The sequence below is a fragment of the Emys orbicularis genome, chromosome 10 (genome assembly GCF_028017835.1).
Source record: "Emys orbicularis isolate rEmyOrb1 chromosome 10, rEmyOrb1.hap1, whole genome shotgun sequence".
Classification (NCBI taxonomy): Eukaryota; Metazoa; Chordata; order Testudines; family Emydidae; genus Emys; species Emys orbicularis.
The window spans coordinates 78687446-78714290 of NC_088692.1; the positions used below are offsets into that span (position 1 = coordinate 78687446).

A 26845-nucleotide genomic window follows, 5' to 3' on the forward strand; every position below is an offset into this window, starting at 1 on the left:
ACAAAACAAGTCAGTAAATTGCCTGGCTGCTTAACCCATGGGAATCCAGGGAGCCAGACACCATCCTTCATCCGGGATATTAGCTCCCTCTCCAATACTGGATCCAATTCAAGGTTCTGGTCCTCATAGCCAACGCCTGACCACCTATAGAATGGTCTTTCCCTCTGCAGCGCTCCAAGAACACGCCATCAATAGGCACGAGGCAGCCAATGGCACCAAGAGCAAGATTCTGCAGAGTTCTCTGCGAAAGTACCTAACTATGGAGCTCCCTGGAATAGGACGTCAAACTCAACTCACAATGTGCCTCCTTCAGGGCCTGATTTTGTTTCCACTGCAGTCAATAGCAGGGTTCCCATTGACTGACTTAGTGGCAGCTGATGAAGACCCAGAGCAGGCATCTATTTACACAAGTCTCTCCTTAGCAGAAGAGATGATTCTCCAACCAACAAGCCCCATTCCCTAATAAAGTCCTCACCCAGACAGACAAACAGCCTATGGCGTATGACTCCTGCCACAAGCAGAGCATAGAATCCTGCCCTCCTTCTCAGACCACTCTGAGGCTGTTCTGGTATTCAGCCAATGGGGCTGGCACACTCTAAACAGAAGGATCAGACAGAAGGGACTGAAGCACCATCTGGGGTGGAGCAGGCGGGGACCCTGAGGAGCAGAGCTTCTGTAGCACTAGAGCTTCGCATAGCCGGGGAAAGTGCCTAATGTGTGGTGTTCCTAAGACTCACAGGAGGAGAGCTCCACTCCCGTTCCTCTTAGGAATCCCAGATGCCAGCCATCATACTATCCAGCCTCCCTCTCAAAGCCCCTTTTCACCACACGCGCTACAGCCCATTTGTGAGGCTAGCCACGCTGCCCATTTCCTGTGGAGCCTCAAGATGCGGTGGGTGGAGAAGCTGAGGAAATGGAAATTGAAAGGAAAACGAGACCTTTTTTTCTGGATTGCTGCAGAGGGGAAATTATGGAGCTATTTCCGCTACCACAAAGTCTTATTAAACCCAAAGGTCTCGCTAGGCTCCATTATGAATACTGTTTACAGAGTCTAAATCTACTGGATATGCTCTTCTAGTATATACAGAGGCACAGTGTAATTGTACTGGACTGGCCTATGCTGTATTTTAACCTATAAATGCACAGTACCTGATGGTTTGTTTCCCCTATTTACAATTATATTCAATTTCAAAAGCCCAGCTCCCACAGGAGGCTATGAAAGGGCATCAGGTACAAAAAGATCCCACCCCCACCCCCCGCTGCCTCTTTAATATCGGCATCTAGTACTAGGGGAACACCCCATATTCCCCTGGCTACACACAAAAAATTGTGCCACTTTAACTATACTGGTGTAGTTATATTGGTACAGCCCTCCACATACACTCAGTGTGGGCGCAGTTATAGTGCTAGCCATGTTTGATCAGTGTACCTTAGTCCCATATAACTGCATCCACATCAGGATTTGTACCAGAATCTCTCTATTAATAAAAAAATCACACCCCTACTCGACATAGCTATACCAGTACAAAATTGAGTGTAGAACAGAAAATGGCAGTTCTCCAAGTGGCCCCATTTAATAACCCTGTCTTGCTTAATAGTCATCCTATTCAGGCTAAAGATGCTGTTTAAATATGTAAGCAATTAGTCTCTCTCTCTCTCTCTCTCCCCCCCTTATCTCCCCCCCCCCAATCTGTGCCTCTCATATCTGCTGCATTATAATCCACTGCATACCTCTCCAGTTTGGTGGCAAGCGTAACACCAGATAGTTCACTGTTCTGTCCAGCAACCTTTAGATCAATTGCAACAAGCCTGGGTTTGGACACAGCAAGCCAGCTTGGCCTTGGCTCACCCCATTGCATTATTGGCCCTTTATCTCCATGGCAGGATCCATCCTGGAAACATAGCCTCAGAGATGACAGGGCTGGAAGGCAAGGACCTCTTGGGTCATTCTCTAGTTCAACCCCTCCTTCTTTTTCTCTACACACACACACACACATACAACCCACCCCCACCCTCACCCCCCACCCCCGCCTGTGAAAGAAATTGCAGCTCTAACCCCAGCAGCCATTTCTCTCCAGCATAGAAACTAAGATTCTGGCTGTAGCTTGCAGCAGGTTACTGGGGCTGGTTGTGTGACAGACACCTCTGGGAAGTAAAACTCTTGTGTTCCTCTGCTGGTAAACACAATGGGCCAAATTAATCCCTGATGTAACTCTAGTGAGACTGAATCACACCAGGACAATAATGTATTATTACAAAAGCAGCATCACACTTTTCAAATACTTATTTTCCCCATGTTATATATTAATACTAATAAGGAATGTTAATAATTAATCATATATTTTATGTTTAGATAGTGCTCTTTATCCCAAAGGACTCCATTTAATGTATACATTATACAAGAAGGGGAAAGGTACCATCACTACTGTAATAAATGTGATTATAATAATCATCATTATTAATAGTATATTTTGTCCGAAACCTGCCGCCAGTTGGCACTCCCTCCAATACACGCATAAGCAATTGTCCTGCAAAAATTCCTCCAACGCCTATATTTATGTGTGCAGATTGTGTACACAGGAAGGCTGGTGCACACATCATTTTGTAGGTGCAAAATACTTCCATGGGCATTTTTGCCAGTACACATCTAGAGGGCTTGGCTATAAAATTTGGATCCCTGTGCAATGGGGTGCTGGTCCATGATAGGTGATAGGGTAATACAAATAATAAGTAATCTAGTGCCTTTCATCTGAGGGTCTCCTACCACTTAGCAGACATTAATGAATGAAGGCAGATCACACCCCCCGGGCAGGGGTAAGTTTTAATCATACTAAGTCCATCTTCTGTACATAGTAGATCTCACATGGGTCCATAGGGAGTGGCCAGAGGTTCTGCCTATGCCAGGGTATAGCACCTCCAATGCCATGAGAGGTGTGTGGATCTGCCCCACACTTATGAAGCATTTGCCCCTGCCCACACCTCCACCTGCCCTTGTCTGTGTCAGGGGAGTGCAGGCAGGAGCTCAGTGCTGTCCCCCAGGTGCTGGTCTTTTGTGTGTCAGACAAACTTTGAGGCGGGGGGAGGGACGGAGGGAGGGAGGAGGGGGATACATTTCCCAGTCTCTGTCTCCTTCCTTCCCTCCCTCCCTCTCTCAGTGTCAGGAAGGGTGGGAAAAGCGCTCTCCTGCTCCTTTGCAAAGAGGGGACCGGGCTCTGCCAGCAGCCCCTGCCCACCCCCGGGCTGCGGGGAAGGGCGAAGAAGGAGCGAACCCGGCGAGTCGGGCAGGGGGTGGGGGCGTTTCTCGGGCGAGCCCCCGAGCTGCTGGCACTCCCGGGGGGTTCCGCCCAGGACCCCAGAGCAGCTCCCCAGCCAGCCGCCCCCCGCCCCCGGCCAGGAGCCATGCAGCTGCCGTGCCGGAGCTGGGCGCTGGCGCTGCTCACCCTGCTCGTGGGCTTCCTCATCTTCGTGGACATCTCGGAGCTCGAGGAGGAGGAGAGCGGGTAAGCAGCCCTGCGCCCTGCCCCGCCGCCTGCCGCCGGGGAGCCGGCTCCGGGACGGGCGCTCGGGAGGCACCGGTGGGCGCTGGGCTGTCTGCAGGGGGGTCGACTGCCCGGAGGAAAGGGGGGTACTCCGTACTGGAGGGGACAGGGTGCCGGGGAGGGTGCTGGGGGAGGAGAGAGGTGGGTGCTGGGGAGGAGAGGGGTGCCGGGGTGGGTGCTGGGGGAGGAGAGAGGTGGGTGCTGGGGGAGCAGAGGGGTGCCGGGGTGGGTGCTGGGGGGAGGAGAGAGGTGGGTGCTGGGGGAGGAGAGGGGTGCCGGGGTGGGTGCTGGGGGGAGGAGAGAGGTGGGTGCTGGGGGAGGAGAGGGGTGCCGGGGTGGGTGCTGGGGGGAGGAGAGAGGTGGGTGCTGGGGGAGGAGAGGGGTGCCGGGGTGGGTGCTGAGGGAAGAGAGGAGTGCCGGGGTAGATGCTGGGGGAGGAGAGGGGTGTGTGCTGGGGGAGGAGAGGGGTGCCGGGGTGGGTGCTGGGGGAGGAGAGGAGTGCCGGGGTGGGTGCTGAGGGAAGAGAGGAGTGCCGGGGGAGGTGCTGGGGGAGGAGAGGAGTGCCGGGTGGGTGCTGGGGGAGGAGAGAAGTGGGTGCTGGGGGAGGAGAGAGGTGCCGGGGTGGGTGCTGGGGGGAGGAGAGGAGTGCCGGGGTGGGTGTTGGGGGAGGAGAGTGGTGGGTGCTGGGGGAGGAGATGACGGAGGAGAAAGGAAGGGGGGGGCGGGGGGTTCAGGAGAGTTTCTTTGTCTGGCTCTCCGGGTCTCTTGCCTTTGCCGAGGTGGGAAGGGGGCGTGTTTCGCTCTCTGCTCTCGGGGACTGAGCAAGTGGGGAACGAGGGTCTCTGAGAAGCGAACAGGGGGCGCGGGGAGCAGATACCGGCCCGACTAGCGATGGGGGAAGCCGGCACCGGTACCGGCGGGATGGGGAGCGGGTAGGATCCGATGTGATGGGAGAAACAGGTACCGGTCCGGATGGGGACGGGGGAACAGATACCGGTCCGGATGGGATGGGAGCGGAGAGAGCCCAGTGTGAAATGTGCAGGGGTTTCCACCCGGTGGGGCTGGGGTTCTATGATTAACTCCCTGTTCGCCCCCCATCTCTCCCTCCTCCCCTGGACCCGTCTGTGTCTTGCTCCGAAGGTTCCTCCCTCCTCCACTCCAGCCCCAGGCTAGCAGCTACCTGCGGTGAGCAAGGTGGGTCTCTTGTAGCCGCTGGCCTGGAGACCCTGCCAGGTGGCCGCTGGGCGTGACTCCACCCCATAATAACCTACGCCCAGGGGCCGCTTGGCATTAAAAGGCCAAGCATTCTATAGGGGCACGGAGTGGTGATGGAGGGGGCACTTTTATAAACAGCGCCGGATTTCTGTTAACCTGCAGAACTCACTGCTGCAGGCAGCATGGAGGCAAAAGATCTGAGGTTTCTATGCATCAGAGTCCCGCTAACACCATCCAGGCTGAAACGACAAGGGTCCCCGCACTGCTGTTAGGAGCAGAGAAAGATTTCCCCTCCTCCTTCCCAGCACAAAGTGCCTAGCACACAGCTGGCACCATAAAATAAAGTCATTAATCCTCTTCATGGTTTTATTATTACATTATACTGGGTGCATTTCCTGGTGCTGAGGGCAGGAGACGTTACAGAGGGCAATAACTTTCCTTTGAGTCACCAAGGGACAGGGATACTGACCTAGGTGGATCATTGCTTCTCTTCCCTGCCCCGTTCCCATCAGTCAGACAGCTCTAATCCCCCGTCCTCTTTTCCCTCTCCCCTTGTCTTTCTCCACTGCTCCTCTTCCCTCTCTCCCAGCTTCTACCCCCTTGGGGTCTGTCTCTTTCATGCTTGCCGGCACCTCTGCAGAAAACCATCTTATGGAGTTACTGGTCAGTCATAGTTTTCATTAGGGATTCCCTATGCCCCCCTAGCCCCCTCCCCCGCCCCAGACCTCATTGTTATGTACATTTGGATGAAAACTGGACACTTGTTACTGAAGGATCCATATCGCCAGTCTGTGGCATCTGAGTTTGTTGCTGTGGAGAGGAGGATGGGCCCTCAAAGGAGGGATTGCATATGAATCCAGGTGCAGAAGAGGCAGCAGGGTCCAGAATAACAACCAGCCTGTTGGAACACAACTGTTTATAAGACGAGATCAGGGGCGTTGTAATGGACAGTGGAGCCTTACACCTCTACGTTCAAATCCCAGACAGGTTGGCAGTGACTGAAAGTTATCAGGTGATGGCCTCTCTGAAATGTGTTTGCTGGTCTCCGTCCAGAGCTAAACACATCATCTAAACAGACACGCTGCCTGCCCCCTTGTTGGTGGCCACTGCAAGGAGGCCAAGGACTGAATGGTCCTCGGAGGTTCATCTGCACAGTTGTCCTTAGACTGTAAACGCTACATGGTAGGAACCAGCTCTTCGTTACATGTTTGTAAGGGCCTTGTGCTAAGAGGTCCTGATCCCTGATTGGAGCCCCGAGATGCTACCACAATACAGGGCAATGTAGGGAAGTTGCTACTGTCTTTTCTGCACCTGTTCTGGGGATATAATCTTGGCTTTCGGACTCAGGGCAGTGTGATTCCAGCATCTTTTGGAGACACGATGGGTATGTCTACATTTCAATTGAACACCCCCGGCTGGCCCATGTCACCTGGCTCAGGCTCACAGGGCTTGGGCTACGGGGCTGTTTAATTACGGTGTAGACCAGGGGTTCTCAACTGGGAGTCGCAACCCCTCGGGGGGGGGGGGTCACGAGGTTATTACATGGGGGCCGCGAGCTGTCAGCCTCCACCCCCAAACCTCGCTTCGCCTCCAGCATTTACAATAGTGTTAAATATTAAAAAATGTGTTTTTAATTTAGAAGCGGGGTCATGCTTAGGGGCTTGCTGTGTGAAAGGGGTCACCAATACAAAAGTTTGAGAACCACTGGTGTAAACATTTAGGCTTTGGAGGAGGCTCCCTTAAGGAGGGAGGGTCCCAGAGCCCAAGCTCCAGCCTGAGCTTGAATGTCTACAAAGCAATTAAACAGCCCCATAGCCCGAGCCCACAAACCCGAGTCAGCTGACATGGGACAGCCCCAGGTGTTTCACTGCATATGAAGAGGAGAGATTAGCTGCAAATGTGCAAAATAAAAGGGGGACAGCTAGAGAAACAGAATGTTTCAAAGTGCATCTTTGAGAGCAAAGTTGCTCTAAATTAGAGATGGCAGGAAGCTGGATTTGCATCCAGATCTGCATTTCAACCCCCCAAGTTCAGGAATGCTTGGATCCCAGGTTGTGTTTCAGCCCCGCTCCTCTGATCTCAATCCCCTCCTTTCTCTTTGTTCAGCTTTCTTGGCCTATTGAAATGAAAGCACAGTCTGACATGTGTCCTCTGGAAGGACCAAGTAACCAAATGGGGGCTGTCTCTATTCCCCTCATGTCTTTCCTTGGCTTAGACATGCCCCTTGATTATTTTAAGGAGAAGAACAGCGTGCCCACTTTTACACATGCCCTGGAGCCATGCATCCTGTCCAGAAGAAGATGGCTCATATGGGAAGGGGTTGGGTGGGAGGGGAGCAACCTGCTTGTCTCACCCTCAAACACTGGGAAGTCTCAAGCATCCCAGTAAAAGAACGAATGGATAAAATGCTCATTAAATTCAAAGTGAAAAGTGTGAATATAATTGGCCAGCTGACAAAAAAAAATCAGGCTGTTTCCAAGGACAATAAGTCCTCAGCATCAGTCTACAGAGTGAGAGCTAAGGAGCAGGGGTGGCTGGAGCTACTGAAGTGTGACAGATGTTTCAGGGAAAGCCAGTCACTAGGTTTGTTTGTTTCTCAAGCAATCCTTGCTGCTCCACATATTATTAGCCGCCCCACCTTGCTGCCGATGGGGACAAACTGAGGCAAAGAATTAAAACGGAGGGCGTCAGTGCCAGGTTTAGAATTCAAGAACTACTCGCTGCCAGCGCTGTGCTCGGCCCGTCAGCCCATCCCTCTCTTTCTCTTCCGCGTGGCCTGTGCACTGTTTTTGTAGCAGTATCACTATGTCCATTAGGGGTGGGATTTGTACCAACAAGTTATATTGGTTCAAACCCCTACCGTGGACACCAGATCATTTATTTAGTGAGATAATAGTTTCCCTCCTTGTATGTGAATAAGCTATGCCTTTATAGTGGTATACCTGTGTCCACATTAGATGGGTTGTACCACTTTGGCTATACGGGCATAGTAAAAGAAGTGCAACTTTTGTGGGTAGGCAAGTCCATTCACCTCTCTCTGGTATGTTGACCTTATGAAGCATTGGCATTTTGAATTGACACTGGTACTTAGTTTTCAAAGACTTGCCTGATTCCAGGCTACTGGAACTTTAATCTTGCAGAGATTTCCTTCCTGTAGGTCCCTCTGTGCTGTGCCCTTTGCTTCCCCTGAAATACTCAGGGCAAAGTTCCCTTGTAAGGCTTCCCTCTAGAACACACCTTGGGGAAGCTGTGACATGAGCGTGGCTGTTTTCTTATTCACCTTAGCCAGTGTGGCGTAATGGGAAATAATTGCCCTGCCCCTCTGCCTCTCACTGCAGGGAGAGACAAAGGCTGGTGGAATAATTATTGTCAGTTACTGAGAGTAAAAACGTGGTTCCCTTTGTGAAGTTTAAAGGGACAGTGTCCCCTAGCAAGTTCTGCAGGGATCCCTCCCTGCCCTGATTATCCGTCACAGCCATTAAGAGAGCCCATGCCCTTGCTGACACCAGGTGACTTCATCAATAAGCCATCCTGGTGCACACTTGACACTGAGTCATGCTTAAATATGTATTAACGCTTTCTCTGCTGGACCAGACTGCATGCCTCTCAGCCTCCGTTCTAGAGAAAATATATACTGCTCTTTCAAATGAATGGTGTTGCCAGTGATTTTTGGCCAGCTTGGAAAATTGAGGGTGGCACGCTACCCTTTGCTAGTGTGACTTAAAAGTCCCATTGAATCCCTCACTTCATCTGGATGTGCCCAGAGTAACAGCAGCCTGTCGTGCCCATTTCCAGGACACTGTGGCTTTTCCTCTCAGGCATAAAGCTGGCCTCTCCCAGCCATGCCTCCTGGCTGGATTATTGTAACCCTGCCCTTGATCCAGCTTCTGGAAGCTGTAGCAGCTGCAGAACTCAGTGGCACCTCGCCCTTTGAGTGTGTGGGTTTCTACGCTTACTTACCAGGTCTGTTCTCTCTTTTGGCTACTTCTTCAGTTGGAAGGGCAACGCAAGGTGTTGCTGGTGAAAATGTTTAAACCCTGGGACCCTGTTACTGCCTCCTTAAATTTAGACGTGTGTCTGCTACCACTGTCTGGAACTCAGCTTTCCCGGTTCAGTGGCAGAGGGTTCTCAGTTAAGAGTCCCTCTCACCGTGCAACAGATCCTCAGCCTGGCCAGCTTCAGATCCCACCACAGGACTGTGTCTGGCTTCTGAGTGCTCACTGAGCATTAGCTGGTGCTTTGCCATTGCTTTTGTTTTCTGTTTGCGGTTGTAGGGCAGAAGAAACAACAGGGGGGCTTCCGGGGTCAGTTATGATGGCTGAATGTTTGTATGCTTTACCTTGATTGTGTTGGCAAGTCTGGAGTGACAACTTGATGTGTTGAATTACTAACACTTCTGGCCCAGAGGATCTCTCACCGTGGTCCATGGAGCACTCATGGTCTGCTTAGGTCTTCCAGGCACTCTGATCTGCAGCTTCTGTCTCAGTGGTGAAGCACCTGTCAGTGATGTTTCCTCTAGTCCTGTCCAAGTCTCTCTTAGGGTTTTCAGGGGATTTTTTTTTACCCAAGTAAACTAAAAAAACCAAAATAACCCGAGTCTCTCTCTGAACTCTGCGTGGCTGCTTCTTGTCTTCCTTTGCTGCGTGTTTCATTAGTGTAAATTCAGCTGTGATTAAGTAAGAGCAGATGGGGGGATCAGGCAGAGGTGTTTTGCTCCAAAAAGAGCCAATGCTACTATTGAAAGAGATGCTGTGGGATAAATGAGGAATAACTCTGTGGCTGTACACATAGATGTGTGGTGATGTGAAATGTGTGAATAATCCCACTCCCTGAAGCATGCTACTGCTTTTACTGTAAAACAGTGATAAAACAAGAGTAATAATGACTGATAAGTCATGCCCCATTGCCGTTATATTGGGCCTGTGTGTGGATCTGAAACCTGACACTTCAGAGATGCCTCCTTTTTTTATCCATCCGGCTCATTGTTTTAAAACAAGTTCAAGAGACAGTAAGATAGTTTTAGGAAGAGAAAGAGTCAAGAACCTAGAACCAAGCTCACCTGGGGCTGGGTGCCCAATAAAGGCCAAGACAGATACCAAAGGAGATTGAGATAACGCATAACAAGTGCTGCTCTGGTTGCATCAAGTGCCATTTCCCCATCTGTTGGTTCTTTGGGTTGCATGTTTGAAAGCAATGGAAAAGGGGCTTCGCTGCGTAACTCCCATCACCATCAATGAAAATGGATCCCAGCGTCATGTCCTTGTGAAAGGCAGTTTGAGGATTCCCTCCCATTGCCTCATTTTAGGCTACCTCAGCTGCACTTCTGTGTTTAGATTTGTTCCTTTCATGCTGATTCGTCACTGATTTCTCCACGTCAGTGTAATTAGCTTTTCCTCTCTCAGGCACTAGGCATGGGGTCTCGGTTCCTGTGTCTTCAGGTTACACTTGTAATGAGACAAACACTTATTTGTGACAAGGCAGAAAACCGAGGGCCAAATTCTTCTCTCGTTTACGCTGCAGTAGACCTGGAGTGGCTACACTGAAGTCAGTATCGGAATGGCATAGCCATGTCTACACGGAGAGTTGTAGGGCATTCTCCCACCACTGGTCTAGCACCAGTGCATCTCCACTGCTGCACGCAAAGCTGGGAGTTGTAACATAGTTCAGAAGTCAGTGTGTCTTCTAGATCTGCTCTAGACCTCACCAGTGGCTCATCTCCACCAGCACTCCCCTTGTTGCTAGTCCTGGTGGAGCTGCATCAGCCCTACAGCAAGGATGTGGGAATTTCCCTGAAATGCTCAGCGTGGACGGAGTCTCTAGAATTCAGTCTCATGACATTAGGAGGAATTAAGCTCACAGCTCTAAAAATAGCATCTGATATTTAGGAAGGTTTTAACACCAAGGCTGCCAAGCTGTGACAACGCGAACGAGTGAGATTTCAAATATTTGTAAGTGAGATTTCAAATGTCTCATTGAGACACATTGCCAGGTCCTTCATTCCAGCAGAGAAATGCATTCACAATTTCCTAATCCCAAAAGAGGGAACCTCACTTGCCAGGAGAGTGGGAGTTGACAGGTCTCTCTAATGGCCCCTACTCCAATGTCCTCTCAATCTTGGTCTTTTTCATACCCTGCAGCGACAAGTGCAAAGGCCACTGCTGAAAAGTCGGGCGGGGGAGGACGACAACGGACAATCTGCCACTATCAGATGTCCTGACTCCTTACAGCGGGTTGTGAAATGGGATATGTTTGAGCAAGATGTGTCTATGGTAGTGACAAATGTGGGCTTTGGGAGGAGTGGCATCAGAGGGGGCCTTTAAGTATCTGACCTCAAGCGTCAAAAATATTTCTCTGATCCCCTCACTTCTCTACTGACTTTGGATTTTATTTCTGACTTGTGAGTCAGGTTAGTACTTACGGAAATCTAGGACTAAGACAGGTGGTGAGAGCCAGGCATACAGCAGGCCAGCACCCAACAAGTTTCACACACACAGCTCTGCAAATCACCTTAACCAGCTTGACCTGCAGAACTCACTGCTGTCCCAGTCCTAGGCCCCGCACAGTTCTGCCAGTGCACCTCACTTCACTTCTGATGCCTGCTGCTAGTCCATTCCTGGATCCCCCATTGTTGTCAATTCAGTTCACTCCTCATGTACAGCACCCACTGCTGTTCCACAGCTCGTCTTGAGCCAGATGTGTTGTATTGTGAGATGCTCAAATGGAGAACAGGGTGAGACAAACCAAATTAATTTTCAAGCCAGAATCATATGTCCAGGTGAAAGGTTCATGTATAAACTGAAGCCCAGCTGAACCAGCCCTAGTCAAGCTTGCTGGACTCAGACCGAACCTTCACCAGACAGCAGCACATTTGTCCCAAAGCAAAATCACAGCTCCAAGCACCTACACATTTTGGGGTGCAGATGAGGATTTCATCATTCAAAACCAAATCTTGCAGTTGGCTCCTATCTCTGTAAAGAGCCAAGCCAAAACCCCAAATCTACAGCTAGTCAGAAAAACATCAGTGCAACGTTTTTGGTGGGAATTTGCCAATTCACCAATATCAAAAGGCTTTGCAAAGATGGTTTGATTTCAGCGAAAAGTTATCAAAGAGCCCTGCTGTTCATAATGGGGCGTTTACCACTAGTACCAAATCCTGCATGCAATGCCCAGCATCGCAGCTAAATTCATTTAGTTTGCTGGGGTAACAGAAAGGTCTTTTTTTTTTCTGATGTGGATTCAACCCATTCCAACAGGTGGATCTGATTTGTCATTTGTGATGGGGTATGTTGGGGGGTGGGGAGGGATGGTATCTGGGTGTGTTAGCATCTGTGAGCAGGACTGTGTTTGCTGTCTGTATACAATTTCTGTGTCTGTCTGAGAATCTGTGTGTTTTCTGTCTGTGTGTATATCTATGTGTCTGCATGTTGAGTCTGTGTGTGTGTGTGTATGTATGCATGTGTTTGTGTATCTGTCTGTAAGGCTGTGTGTCTGTCTATGAGTTTATGTCTCTGTGTAAATCTGTGCCTGAGTGTTTGTGTGTATAAGTGTGTGTGAGTTTCAGGGCTGGCTCTGGCTTTTTTGCCACCCAAAGCAAAAAAAAAAAATTGGGGTGGCCAGAACGGCAAAGCAGGAAAAAAAAAAAAAAACCTGCGGCGCGGCCGGAGCCAGGGTGCAGGGGGACTCCCTGCGCTGCAGACGTGCCCCAGCTAGCGAGGGGGAGGGAGCGGGGGGAGAGAGAGAAGGGGAGCGGCCAGGGCTTCAGAGGGGCGCTCGCCACACGGCCCCGACCACCGCGCCACCTGCCGGGAGGGCTCCGCGCCGCTCCAGTCGGCGGGCAGGGAAGGATGCTGGCTGCCCTGCCAGGCTTGCTACAGACCTGGCACCGGCTGGGGCAGACGGAGTGTGCAGCCCGCTCCCAGCAGGACGCTCCCTTCCTCCACACCACCGCCCCCTACAGGGCAGCCGGATCGGCGAACAAAACAAAACAAAAAAGCGGCCGTGCCGCCCTAGGTCCAGGATTGGGAGGAATGCCGCCCCGTAGAATCTGCCGCCCCAAGCACGAGCTTGCTCAGCTGGTGCCTGGAGCCGGCCCTGGTGAGATTCTGTTCCTGCAGTTTCTGTTCTGACACTGTCTTCTTGGGTGACCATGGCCAAGTCACTTACCTTCTCTGCCCTATCTGTAACAGGGAGACAATCAAATGAACTTGGCTCAAAGGAGGGTGGTGGAACTTAATGAATCAGTATTTGAGATCGGTTATAACTATGATACATTGTACCTCAAGAGAACCTGTTTTCTGGGAATATCAAAGGGCTTGAATTTAGTTTAACAGTCCCCACCCCCATGGACTATGTAGCTATGATTGTCTCCATTTTCCAAAGGGAAGAAACTGAGGCACAGAGTTAAAATGGCTTGCCCAAGGTCTCTCAGGAAGTCTGTGGTAGAACTAGCTATAGATCCACTAGAACAAGGTGAATATTGCAAAAATGATCATTGAGCGTTGTTTGTAATTTTTCAGCCAGTTCGCTTTTACGGTGCTGTTTTTTGGGTTCATTTTCCATGAATATTCTAGTGAATGAGCTGACTGGCAAGGATGTTTATGGCAACTGTGAATTTTAAGGGGCTATTGGAGTATATTTCAAATTCATAATCCTGAGAATTTGGACCAGAAAAACTGTCTCCAGAGTTCCACTCATCCAAATATGCAACGTGACCTAGTTGTCCAATCAAAGCAGATTGGAACTTGCATATCGAAAACTCACAACACACGGCTTGTGAATAAGCTACAGACTAAGAACGGTTCCCAAAGAAGAGTGAGCAAATCATTTCAGAAAAAAAGTGCCTTTGAGAAAAATCGCAGGCTGGTCACAAACAAGTTGTGAATAGGAAATTCTTCAAATAAATTATTCATCGTAAATGATTCATTAGATTCTAGAGTCTGAACTATGGGACAATCTTTCCTCCCCATCCTGTGATTTATAAATCACGTCACCTTACATTTGTATACAGCGCTTCTTGGCCAACATAACACCTTCCATAGCCCAAATTCAGCCCCACCACCTCAAAGCGAAAATAAAAGGGCCCAGGATACTCATCCATGATATAGAACTACCATACATCTATGCTGCTTGGTCACTGGAAAACATCTCCAAATAGAAGTCAAAGGACCTGAGCTATGTGAATGGAATTGGGAAGCAGGTTAGTATGCTGTGGGGCTGACTGTAAGATCAAACTGATAACACTTAGATAAATAAGTGACTACAGCCATGCAGCATTAGGAAGCTTTTTACATCAACGTCTGTCTGTATAACTTTAATAGTGGCTGGTCTTTACCACGTGAGGCTGAGAGATTTAAGTCTGGATCAACTGAGCTAGCGGAAAATGGGCTGAATTTTTGTTTGTTTCTTTTAATTAGCACCGCCTACCTTTTAGTATTTTCCTCTCTGCAGGCCAGTGAAGTGGAGTGGCCCTGGGGTATTGCCCTGCATGTGTTGTCTGTGAGCATGAGAAACCTGGGAAAATCTCTTGCCTGTCAGGATCACGGTGTCTAAACAATAGATTTGCTTGGACAGTCACCATTGGAGAGCTGCCCAGTGACCCAGCTGGGAAGAGACAAGCAGCCCTGCAGACTATGTTCATGCTGCATGATGACTTTAACTGTACAGAGAGGAGATGTGGGGAAAGTATCCAAATGTTAGACTGCAAAGAGGAAAAGGTGCAGAGTCCAACCATATTTACAGTATTTATTCACTGGAGGGAAACAAGATTCCCCAGCTCACACCATTGGTCCATCAAGCCTGATGTCATGCCAAACCAGTGGTCAACACCTGAGGCTTCAGGTGATGGTGAAGAACAAATGAAATCAGCTCAGGGCCTGGTGCAGTCACCATGAGCAGCATTTCAGCTGCCCACCTAGTTCAAGAGAGTGCCGCCCAGAATCCTTTATGCCAGCTGTGTGCCTGCTGCAGTGACCATGACTAGCATTGCAGATGTCCTCACATTGGGTATCTGCTGCACGTTTCAGCTGGGGAAATGAAACATTTGCCTGAACTCCTTCTATCAGGCCACACCTTGTCCCTCATTTCAGATGCCACCAGGTTGGAGACATAGGGCATAGAGTTCTTCTGCGATTCCCTTATGTGAGAGCCGTCACCAGATCTAGTTTAGATGCCCCCTGGCTAGAGATGTAAATGGGAGGATACCTCTCCAATCCCGGATGGGCTCGGATGCCTGCAGCGCTCTCCATGACTGGCAGAAAACTGAGGGCTTTAAATCCACCCTCAGGAGAAAAGCTTGACAAATGCTGATGAGAAAAGGGGAAAGCACGTACAAGAAATATTTGCAGGCTGAGCCATTGTTTGTTTTTCTCCTGAAGTTATTCTCCTATCAAGTCATTAACCAGAGAGCACTGGAAATAGAGCTCTGCGCAAGTGGCTCGGGGTGATCATCTGCCGTGGATTACATTTCACATTCCCTCTTGTCACATGACTGTGGGGTCAATACAGCTTTGTCCGTAGGTACCTGGGTTCTTCCACTGACATCATTCCCGCTGATTAACCATCTTCTCAGCTTGACACAGCCCCAGCCACAAGGGTCTTCTCCATCTCCTAATTTCTAAGGATTCCCCTTTCCTGCGTGTCGCAGAGATTTTGGGCAACCACTTATTCAGGCAGTAGGGAAATACGTTTCCTTTTCTAAGCCTTTAATCCAGTCCCTATCTGTATTACAGAGAGTGTGAGGGAGCGTGAATCCCAGTTGGGCGGCATCTTCAAAGGACAAGGGTTTGAAAAGGATGCCCAGATTGCATACTAATCTAGACTGCTCTCCCACCCTGCGGTGAACCCTATTAAAATGGATGCTTGATAAATGTTCTCTGTAGGAATCAGCCCTGCCATCCCCTTGACGAGATGAAATATCAATTGATTCTCAGACTTGTCAAAGGAATGAAAAAGCTGTTACAGGAGGGAAGCAGGAAACTGCATATGATGGCATGCTCCAAAGCAACATGTCCCAGATGAGCTGCTCAGGGGATTTGATATTAAGAGGGGAACCATTCTCCCAGCTCCCTGAGTTTTCACTCCAAACTCAAATTCTTTCTGGAGATACAGGACTCTTTTCTGTTGCTTATCCTCTTGGGCCTGGTGCAGCTGGGCTGTGGGAGAAAACAGGCCCATAAGGGAATTTTTCATTAAATAAAATGTCCAGTTGAAAAGCTGAACATTTCAAAAAAATCTTTTGAGCAGCTTTAGTACTTATAGAGCACAATCATCTAGTACCTAAGCCATGGGCACAGAAAACTAAGAGGACAAGACTTAAAGCTGTTATTTTCCAATAGGTCTAAGAGAGTTACATGCCCAACTCCTATTGAGCATCAGTAGGAACTGGGGGCCAATTCCCTGAGCATGCCAGGCTAAAGAAGGAGTGAGCTCTGCAGTCAGCAGATTGGATGCTGTTTTTTCCCCCCTCTCCCCTGGTAGAATGGTGCATCAGCCTAGGAGCCAGCACTAGAAATGTCTTACCTCTGGCTCCCAAGAGTCTGACTTTTGGAAGATCTAGTTTCTGTGTCTCTGGTGAGTGCAGTGGTCTCAGGATCATCAATGACAAGGCTTAATTTGGATAATCTAGTCCAGCCCATAATAGGGTGTACCAAATAGTCCCCGTGATTTCATTGAGACTATTTGTGGTAAGGTATCGCAGTCTGACCCAAAGGTTTTCATAGACTAATACCAGGACCTTGAATTGGAGCCAGTCTTGGGCACAGGAAGTCAGTGGAGACTGTACTGGCGTGATGTGTTCCCCGTGACTCGCCCAAGAGGTGGGCTGCCGTCTGTTGGACAGGATGGAGATGTTTGGTTGGCCTTAACTAACAGCCCAAGATAAAAGCAGTTGCAGGAGTCCAGTCTAGAAGTGGATCTTGTTTGCCACGTCCTCCTCTGAGAGAGAAGCATGAAGTCTCCTGGTGACCTGGAGGTAGAGGAAGGCATTCCTAGCCACTGCTGCTACCCAGTTCTTGAGAAGCAGAGATGTATTTAGTGTGACCCTTAGGCTGTGCACTACTTTGATGATCTGGGAGCCAGACACCTGTGATAGCGGGTGAGGTTATTATTAATAGAGCTGGTTGGGAATTTTTCTGATGGAAAATGCAGTTTTGGAAAAATCAAAATTTTCTGGGGAAAAATTTTGATTTTGCTGCAAATTTTTGATTTTCCATTGGGAAAACTGACATGAACTATTTCCTTTCAGGTCAGTTCAAATGGTAATGTAATATTTTGGATTGCTGTACTGACCCCAAACATTTATTTCGAGTCAGTTTAACATTAAACTGCGTTTCTCTATTGTGGCATGCTGCTTCATGGGAGCTGAAATTTGGGTTGCCTGATAACACCATTCTGTCCGATGGGCTGGGCTCTCTGGCCAGACTACAGCTTCCATGATGCAGTGCAGTCCTCCCTCTGACTAAGCTGTGTGGCACATCGTAGGTGCATGATGGGAGGTGTAGTCTAGCCAGGGGTCTCGTCAACATGCTGGTAGCAGGGCAGGCCATGGAATCTGATCATTTCTGCTGAACTGCTCTTCTGTATGTTGTAAAGGATGGGGGCCAGGGCTGACCGCTGAGGCACTGAACCTATGAGGGCTGGGGAGGATAAAGAGCAGTTACTCATCACTCACTGGAATCTGCTGAAGGTTAATGATCAGGACCAGGTTGGAGTCATGCTATCCACCCCAGCCAGGGCTTGTAAATGGGCCCTTGGGATCTACTGTCAAAGGCTGAGATTTGGCCTGTATCCATTGCCATGTGACGGTCGTCCATCAGGGGGACCAAAGCTATTTCTGTGAGTTATTTGTGGCAGTGGCAGACATCATGCAAAAACCTAGTGCTCTGGGCTGTTTTGATGTTAGTTTGAAACTCAGAGTATGAACCCACAGAAACAAACAACCTAAAAAGCACCTCCTCCATTAAACTAATCCTTCCCCTCGCCCACATTGACAACATTCTAGGTACAGGACAGGATGGGATGGGGTTTCAGGAAAAAGAGGACTCCAGTGTACATTCTCAGCCTCTGGATCTCACCTGTAAAACTGGGCTAACATGAAGTACTATGAGATCCTCAGGTGAAAGGGGCACCTACAGACGCACAGTTCTATTCGGAGATGGGCCCAAGCCGTGATATTCAGATCAGGATTCGGATCCAAATTTCCTCTCTCTGAAGCTGTTTGGGTCTCGGGTTCCAGCCCATCTGGAGTTCTTTTGTTACTACACATGACCATGGGCTGGAAATTTAGCTCCTATGTGACTCCCACTTCTAGTCACTGTTATATGAGCATGGCCAGGCAAAAAAGGGTGTGGCCAGGGAATCCGTGCTCCCCTCTGATCCGCACATTGCTGTCACATTGGGGGCACAAGTGTAAGTTAAAGGGGCACGCTGGGAACTGGAACAGGGCTGGACTGACCCGTGGCCTACCTTAGGATCAGGGTAGCATAAAGGTGGTTTAAAGATACCGTGCTGCTCACCCCCGTCTTGCTCCAAGTGCAGCTAGTCTGGATGAGAGGATCAGGCCCTTTACTTGAAGCCTCTGGCACTCTGAAGTGGTTAATGCAAATGACTTTTAACTGATCCTTTGGACTACCAGAAGGGGGTCGCTCCCCAATTTTGGTTCAGGCACAATGGGGCACCGCTTTGAAGAAGGGCATGAGACCCCCTCCCCGACCGCCTGGATGTTGCCATTTTGGATGGTGTGAAGTGTGAGTGTTGTAGCAGCTTTGAGGATCTCTTGACTGTTGAACAATGATTTGCAAAGAGGAGCTGGGTTTATAAATAATGCATTTCCTTTGTCTTGCAGGAATTCTGGAGGCAGAGGTACAATCAGATCAGCTGTGAACAGCTTACATAGCAAATCTAATAGGTTTGTAAATTAGATTTTGTGTTCATTTGTTTTTGCTCTAAGGCAGCTATTAATCTTCTTCTTCTTCTTTGCCGGATGGTACTCTTCTTATTTAGCAAATGTATCTGGTTCTTTTCCCTTCTGCTTTACATTTTCTTAATCATTCTCCCCCCTCTACTTCAATGCAATAATTATTTGCAAATGACCAAGGATCTGCAAGTTGCAGTAATTGAGAATATGGAAGAGAGTTACTTATTGTACAAAAGAAGTCACTGGGAAAGTTGCCACCTTTCCAATTTTCCACCGTGGTATTACAAAAGGGATTTCTTTCTATGACACCAGACTGTCATTCTGTTGCATCATAATGCCACCCAGTGACACGGAGACATCACTCCATCACAAAGTCATTCTGTGGCACTACAGGCATTCAGTGGTATTGGGACATCCTTCTAGGTCATTTGCAAGATCATCCCATATCATCACAACATTGTTAAATGCTATAATTGGGTAGCTTAGTGACAACACTCGATGACACTTTGTGTCATTGCACTGCATTGTGACATGGTGATGCCACACACTTCATCAAAATACAAAAAGCATCAAGCACAAAAACATCACAGTTATTGCTAGGAAGGTTTTCTCCACCCAATTAACTTTGGCATTATTTTGCATTTTCTAAATTTGCCTTGCAGGAGATCAGATTATGTGGTGAAGGGCAAGATTGGTAGCTATCCTTATTGGCAGTCTCTGCAGATCATACTTTGCTAGTTTGTATATACACACACAGTGACAACTAGCATCTAGAAATATATTCAGCTTGCCTCTCTAAATATTAAGTAGCAGGAGTCCCAAAATATCCTCACATGTGCCTGAGATCTCCTGTCAATCATTCCCCATGTGTACCTGAAGCAAACAAGCCTCCTAATAAATAAATAATATATGGAGATATACCTATCTCATAGAACTGGAGGGGACCCTGAAAAGTCATGGAGTCCAGCCCCCTGCCTTGGATTTTGCCCTGGAGCCTCAATTGGCCACCTCAAGGATTGAACTCATAACCCTGGGTTTAGTAGGCCAATGCTCAAACCACTGAGCTATCCCTCCTCCCAGCTGATAATGAGTTGCCAAGGTGGCCTACATAGGGCAGCCAGCATTCCAGGAGGCATGGAATCAACACTACACTGCTGCACCCCACATTGCATCGTTGTGAATGGACACAGCCTTATGTCACGATGCCCCCAGCTACCGTAGCTCACTGTCAGGACAGTTTTACCTGGTACATTCAAGAGCATCCCTTTCTACTCTCACTCCATGTCCCCTAGGGGGGGCTCTCTAGGGGTAATTCCTCTCCCTCTGGGGTGTTTACCTGCTGGGTATAGATCTCTTCATTTGCCAACTCTCTCCCGTGGCCTCTTGCAATGAGGAGGGACATTCTGCTTAGCTAGCAGCAAACACTCTGGCTGTGAATTTTTCAGTGTACTCTGGAGTGTGAAGGGTTTTTCTGGGCTGCACACACATGCCCTGCTTCCTGATGAGCCTCTCGGTGATTCTTTTTGGAGGGAGGCTCACAGGCATAAAGCATGCAGCGGTTCCCCTAATTTATGCCATTTGATGCAAATTGAATTGAACTGTTGGGGCCTTGATTGTTTTGCTGATTCAGTGATTAAGTTTGGGGTCTCGCAATGATCATCTCCAGAGCTGCAACACCTGGGTACCTGACTGCTCTCTGGCCCTCCCCGACCAGTCATTCGCCAGGGTCTGGCGCCCTAGCACAGAGTAGATGCCATGAAATCTCATTGTTCTCCTCTGAAGGGAGGAAAAGTTATCAAAGATCCCTGCTGTTCGTAATGGGGCATTTGCCAGTGGTACCAATGCCCCCAGCATCTCAGCTAAATTCATTTCTCTTGCCGGGGTGAAGTAAAGAGCACATTTTTCTGATGTGGACTTAACCCACCACAACAGGTGGATCTGATTTGTCATTTGTGGGAAGGGCATGTGTGTGTGTGGGTGTGTATCTGGTTGTGTCATCATCTGTGAGCAGGGCTGTGTTTGCTGTCTGTGTATAGAATCTCTGCGTGTGAATCTGTGCACGTGTCTGTCTAAGTCTCTGTGAGTTTTTTGTTTGTGTGAGTGTCTGTATATCTGTGTGCCTGTCTGTTGAGTCTATGTGTGCATCAGTCTGTCTGTGTATGCATGTGTTTGTATGTCTGTCTGTAAATCTGTGTGTATTTGTGTAAGTCTGTGTCTGTGTTTGTGTATGTGTGTGTAGTAGAGAATAAATAGCTTTCCTTCCCTGCTCAGGTAATAACTGCAATTTTGCTTTTCTAAAGAAGTTTGAATCCCAGCCACCTCAGAGCGATTAGAGATGCCACTGGGAAGCTAACGGATCATGTCTCTCCCCCTCTCTCTGTCTCTCTTTTCTCTAGAGCTGAAGTAGTAATAAATGGCTCTTCATCTCCAGCTGTTGTTGACAGAAGTAATGAAAGCATTAAGCACATTAAACCAGCTTCATTCAGATGGAGACACAACCAGACACTCTCTTTGAAGATCAGGTACTGGTAATTACCTATAGGACAAGAGACAGATTTGGTCCTCTCCAGTGCAAGCTGGCAAATTGCCTCAGTATATCATCTAAAGAAGTCAAGAAAGAAATAAAATGTTTCTCTCCTGCTGGGCTAGCCTTCATATCTGTAAGCGATCGCTTGGAAACGAATTCCCAGCTCAGCCGGGTGGCTTCGCGTTAACAGAGCGACACACGCTTCGGCCTCCACTCTTGGAGACAAGCAGGGGCCAGAGTGCGCTGCAGATTCACCATGATCAGCCACTCCTGGGGGGAAGGAAATCTGCCACCTTGTGGGTAAATACAGTGACCCCTGCTGGCGGAGAGCAGAGCGGCAGTGATGGGCTTGTTAAGGACCTGCTCCGGTGGAAAAGGGGGTATGGGAGATGCATACATTAAGGTGGGGAGCCATTTTATAGCACACATGGGGTAGCAAGTGGAATGCTAAAGTCTGAGTGGCTCCTGAAGGCCGTCAGTCTCTCTGCAGCCAGGCTGTGGAGCATAGACAAGCAGCAGGAGGGTGCTTTGCAGTCATAGGCCGTGCCGCAAGCTTTCCCTATATCTGTTTTATTTCCTGCCCCAAGGAAACAGATCTTGAAGTTCCTGGATGCGGAGAAGGACATCTCGGTGCTGAAGGGGACCCTGAAGCCCGGGGACGTCATCCACTACGTCTTTGACAGGGACAGCACCATGAACGTCTCCCAGAACCTCTATGAGCTGCTGCCAAGGACCTCACCCCTGAAGGGCAAGCGCTTCCGGACCTGCGCCATCGTGGGCAACTCGGGAATCCTGCTGAACAGCGGCTGCGGGAGAGAGATCGATGCTCACAGCTTCGTGATCAGGTAGTGAGGGGTCAGAGAGGCTATGCCTCCCATACAGCAGGGCTCCTACTCACTCCCACAAAACACACGGGGATCCAGGGATGGGACCCCCAGGCTCCGAGCCAGGCGACTGGGCCAGAGCCTTTCCTGTCACTGGGGGACTGACAGAGTGCTGCATATTCCAGTCCCCCCCCCCCCCCCACCTCCGCCCACGCTCCCCCTTCCCACGATGTGCACTAAATAGTGCAGGGAGCCCCCTTGTCAGAGCGGGAAGGATGGGCACTGAACAAAACCCAATGGGGAGTGTTTAATATGAATTCAAAAAGATGGAAACAGTCGGCAAAGGAGCCAGGGCTGTGATGTACCCAGAGTGCCTCAGAAGCGGGCCTTGCACAACATCACAAGCCTAGGGTTACCATTCGTCCGGATTCCCCCGGACATGTCCGGCTTTTAGAGTTAAAAATAGCGTCCGGGGGGAATTTGTAAATGTCCGGACTTCCCCCCCTGCAGAGCACGTGCTGCTGACAGGGCAGCCGGACGGATGGTGCCACTTATATGGGGCTCCGACAGCCAGAGAGAGCCCCTCCTCCACTTCCCCCTCCTCTCCCCTGCAGCTGAGAGCACTCCCTCCCTCCCTGCATTCGCAGATCACCAGGCGGCCGTTTGCACCGGCAGTCTGGAGCTCCTCCCCCTGCTCCTCCTCCCCGGCACGCTGGTCTGAGCGGCAGAGTAAGGGGGCCAGAGGGTCGGAGAAGGGGCAGGGAGGTTCTGGAAGGAGCAGTCAAGAGACGGGGGGGGGGGGGGTCGGGCGTTCGGGGGGGGGCTTTCTGGGGGTGGGGGGTGTGGATAAGGTTTTGGGCAGTCAGGGTACAGGTAGGGGGTAGGATCCTGGGGGGGGGGGCAGTTAGGGTGGGGGGTCTCAGGAGGGGGCAGTTAGGGGACAAGGAACAGGGAGGCTTAGGTAGGGGGTGGGGTTCTGGAGGGCAGTTAGGAGCAGGGGTCCCAGGAGGGGTAGTCAGGGGACAAGGAGTGGGGGGGCTGTCAGGGGGCAGGGGTGGGGAAAGGGATCGGAGCAGTCAGGGGACAGGGAGCAGAGGGGTTTAGATGGGTCGGGAGTTCTGGGGGGGGGGCTGTCAGGGGGTGGGGAGTGGTTGGATGGGGAGTGGGAGTCCCGGGGTCTGTCTTGGGGTGGGGGTGTGGATAAGGATTGGGGCAGTCAGGGGGCAGGTAGGGGGTAGGGTCCTAGGGGGCCAGTTAGGATGGGGGGAGGGTCTCAGGAGGGGGCAGTCAGGGAACAAGGAGCAGGGAGGCTTAGGTAGGGGGTGGAGTCCTGGGGGGCAGTTAGGGGCAGGGGTCCCAGGAGGGGGCAGTCAGGGGACAAGGAGCAGGGGGAGGGTTGGGGGTCCTGAGGGGGGCGGGAAGTGGGAGGGAGTGGAAGGGGCAGGGGCGGGGCTAGGGCAGGACTGGGGCGGGGCTAGGGCAGGACTGGGGCGGGGCTCCTCCCGTCCTCTTTTTTGCTTGCTGAAATATGGTAACCCTACACAAGCCTGCCCGCCACAACCTGACGCACTCCACAACCACACACTGTCACACACGCACACCATCCACACAAACACCCCTCAAGTCATGAACACCTCCACCACCACCCTCCCATACCCCCACAGACACACATGTCCTTCTCACACACCCGCCACTCACACCCTAACACACACTGTGCCCCGCCCACCTTACAAACACACACATCTTCTCATATACACCACTCCCTTCCCCCACACTGTGGCAGAGAAGTACACCAACACTGATGACACACACCCCAGCCAAACCCCCCAGATGCAAGCAAACCCTATCCTACACACCCCTACAGACACATACATCATTCCTACACAAACACCCTCTACCTTCTCCCACTGTCACCTACACACTCTCCACAGACACCCCAACTCAATCCTCCCTCATGTGCATCACTTCCACCCAATACACTCTCTGTTCTTTCTTACGCATAAACACACTCACACGTACACAAGCCACCATGCACACACAGACGTACCATTCCCTCTGCCCCTACAGAAATACATACAATCCCTACACAAGCCAAACATGTACCATACCCTCGCCTCTCACACACATGCACACACACACACACTAAATTGTCAAAATAATACTTGCAGTAGCAAAGAGAGAGAAGGAAAAGAGCCTGCCTCTTTATCCCTCAAGCCCATGCAGATGTGTTAGCTGAGGAGCTCTGCATGTCTGCTGGTGATTTATGTCTGTGCAGACATTTGCTTTCTGGCAAGTCTATTATGGAGACAGCCCAATCGATCAGTGGCTTATAAAAGCAGTCCTGCGTGTGACATGGGAATGAAGATAATGCCACCTCTGCCCTCTGGATGAACACAGCCAACCCAACCGTCCTGTGTGTCAGAGTGGAACCCAGGGCCTCTCTCTGATCTTTGGGGAATGTTCCCCGGGTAGTTTGCTCGGCAGCTTGAAATGGAACAAAAGCCAGCCTAGAAAACAAAGGCCGTCGTGGTCACAGCAAGGGTTAGGCCAGCGGTCTTATGGCAGCGACAGTGAGAACTGTCCTAGGCAAGGTCTACACTAGGAATGAGTATAGCAGGGGTCGGCAACCTTTGGCATGCGGCTCGCCAAGGTAAGCACCCTGGCGGGATGGGCCGGTTTGTTTACCTGCCGTGTCCGCAGGTTCGGCCGATCGCAGCTCCCACTGGCCGCGATTTGCTGTCCCAGGCCAATGGGGGCGGCGGGAAACGACGGCCAGCACATCCCTCGGCCCGCGCCGCTTCCCGCCGCCCCCATTGGCCTGGAGCAGCGAACCGTGGCCAGTGGGAGCCGCGATCAGCCAGACCTGCACACGCGGCAGGTAAACAAACCGGCCCGGCCCGCCAGGGTGCTTACCCTGGCGAGCCGCGTGCCAAAGGTTGCCGACCCCTGGAGTATAGTAAGGTCGACTGATGCGGTGATTTTTTTGCAACATTTCTATGACTAAAGTCCTAGTGTAGACACAGTTACATAAAAGTGCTTTTGCCGTGTAACTTATTTTGTTCAGGGAACCAGAATAAGCTATACTGGCAAAAGCATTTTTTGCTGGTACAAACTGAATATACACCAGGAGGGTTTGCCGGTACAACTAAACCGGCATAGCCATGCCAGCCAGCCTTTTCTAGTGTAGACTAGGCTCCGGCAGGGATAGCTAGGTCCTGCGTTCCTGGGCACACAGATTGCCATGTCTTTGGCTTTCAGTTCCTATATTTCCTTTGAGTTTATTAGCCATTAAGGCAGCATGTCCTAATGATTAGAGCAAGGACCTAGGAATCGGGAGCCTTGTAGCCTATTTCTCACTGTGCGTACCCTTGAGTAAGTCACTTAGACTGATAGACTTTAAGATCAGAAGAGACCATTGTGATCATCTAGTCTGACCTCCTGCACATTGCAGGCCACAGACCCTCGTTCACCCACTCCTGTAATAGACCCTAATCTCTTGCTGAGTTACTGAAGTCCTCAAATCATGGTTTAAAGACCGTAAGTTACAGAGAATCCACCACTTACACTAGTTTAAACTGCAGGTGACCCAAGCCCCATGCTGCAGAGGAAGGCAACAAAAACCCAGGGTTTCTGCCAATCTGAGCCACAGGAAAATTCCTTCCCGACCCCAAATCTGGCGATCAGTTAGACAGTGAGCACATGGGTAAGACCCACCAGGCAGATACCTGGGAAAGAATTCTCTGTAGTAACTCAGAGCCCTCCCCATCTAGTGTCCCATCTCGAGCCGTTGGGGATTTTTGCACTGGTAGTTGCCGATGGGCCACATGCCATTGTAGGCAGTCCCATCATTCCAGCCTCTCCATGAATTTATCAAGCTCAGTCTTGAAGCCAGTTAGGTTTTTCACCCCCACCGCTCCCCTTGGAAGGCTGTTCCAGAACTTCACTCCTCTGATGGTTACAAACCTTCACCTAATTTCAAGCCTAAACTTGTTGATGGCCAGTTTATATGTATTTGTTCTTGTGTCCACATTGGCACTTAACTTAAATAACTCCTCTCCCTCCCATGTATTTATCCCTCTGATGTATTTATAGAGAGCAATCATATCTCCCCTTCTTTTGGTTACGCTAAACGAGCCAAGCTCGTTGAGTCTCCTTTCAGAAGGTAGGTTTCCAATTCCTCAGATCATCCTAATAGCCCTTCTCTGTACCTGTTCCAGTTTGAATTCATCCTTCTTTGAATTCAACATAGACTAGAACAGCACACAGTACTCCAGATGTGGTCTCACCAATGCCTTGGATAATGATACTAACGCTTCCCTGTCTCTACTGGAAATACCTCGCATGCTACATCCTAGGACTGCATTAGCCCTTTTCACGGCCGCATCACATTGACGGCTCATAGTCATTCTGTGATCAATCAATGCACCAAGGGCTTTCTCCTCCTCTGCATGTGATAGGCAGCGTGGGGGTGATCTGGAGTTTTCGGCACATTGCCAGAAGCATAGCAACCTTTCAGGGCCCTGAGAGGCCACATCAGCTGCTCACACACTCCATTCTGCCAGCACCAGGCTCTGGTGCATAGTAATGGGTCAGTAGAGTCATCTGTCCAGCACTCAAAATGACAGAAATAAGTGACTTGGATTCCACCATCAGGAGCAACAGGGAAAGGGGGTGATCTTGTCCCAGCTCGAGGCAAATGCAGCCCTCAGTCTCAGTGCCGCACGGCTTTCCTTGCCCTCGCACGTGGGCTGGAATCACAGACAGGGTGAGTGCGAGGAGTTTCCAGAGCAGCAGGAGTGAATTCCTTTTGTGTGTGCGTGTGTGCACA

General features: G+C 50.1%; 1 protein-coding gene across 2 annotated transcripts in view; it reads left to right on the top strand.

Moving 5' to 3' along the window:
- Window positions 1-3399: 3399 nt before the first annotated feature.
- Window positions 3400-26845, top strand: part of ST8SIA2 (ST8 alpha-N-acetyl-neuraminide alpha-2,8-sialyltransferase 2) — a 38945-nt gene continuing 15499 nt past the window's right edge. Inside the window, exons 1-4 of one of the 2 annotated variants that reach the window (XM_065412346.1) lie at window positions 3400-3500; window positions 18595-18657; window positions 21063-21188; window positions 21781-22038. In XM_065412346.1, the coding sequence (XP_065268418.1) occupies window positions 3400-3500; window positions 18595-18657; window positions 21063-21188; window positions 21781-22038 (548 nt within the window). The remainder of the gene's footprint in view (window positions 3501-18594; window positions 18658-21062; window positions 21189-21780; window positions 22039-26845) is intronic. The other variant, XM_065412347.1, reaches the window with a different exon arrangement.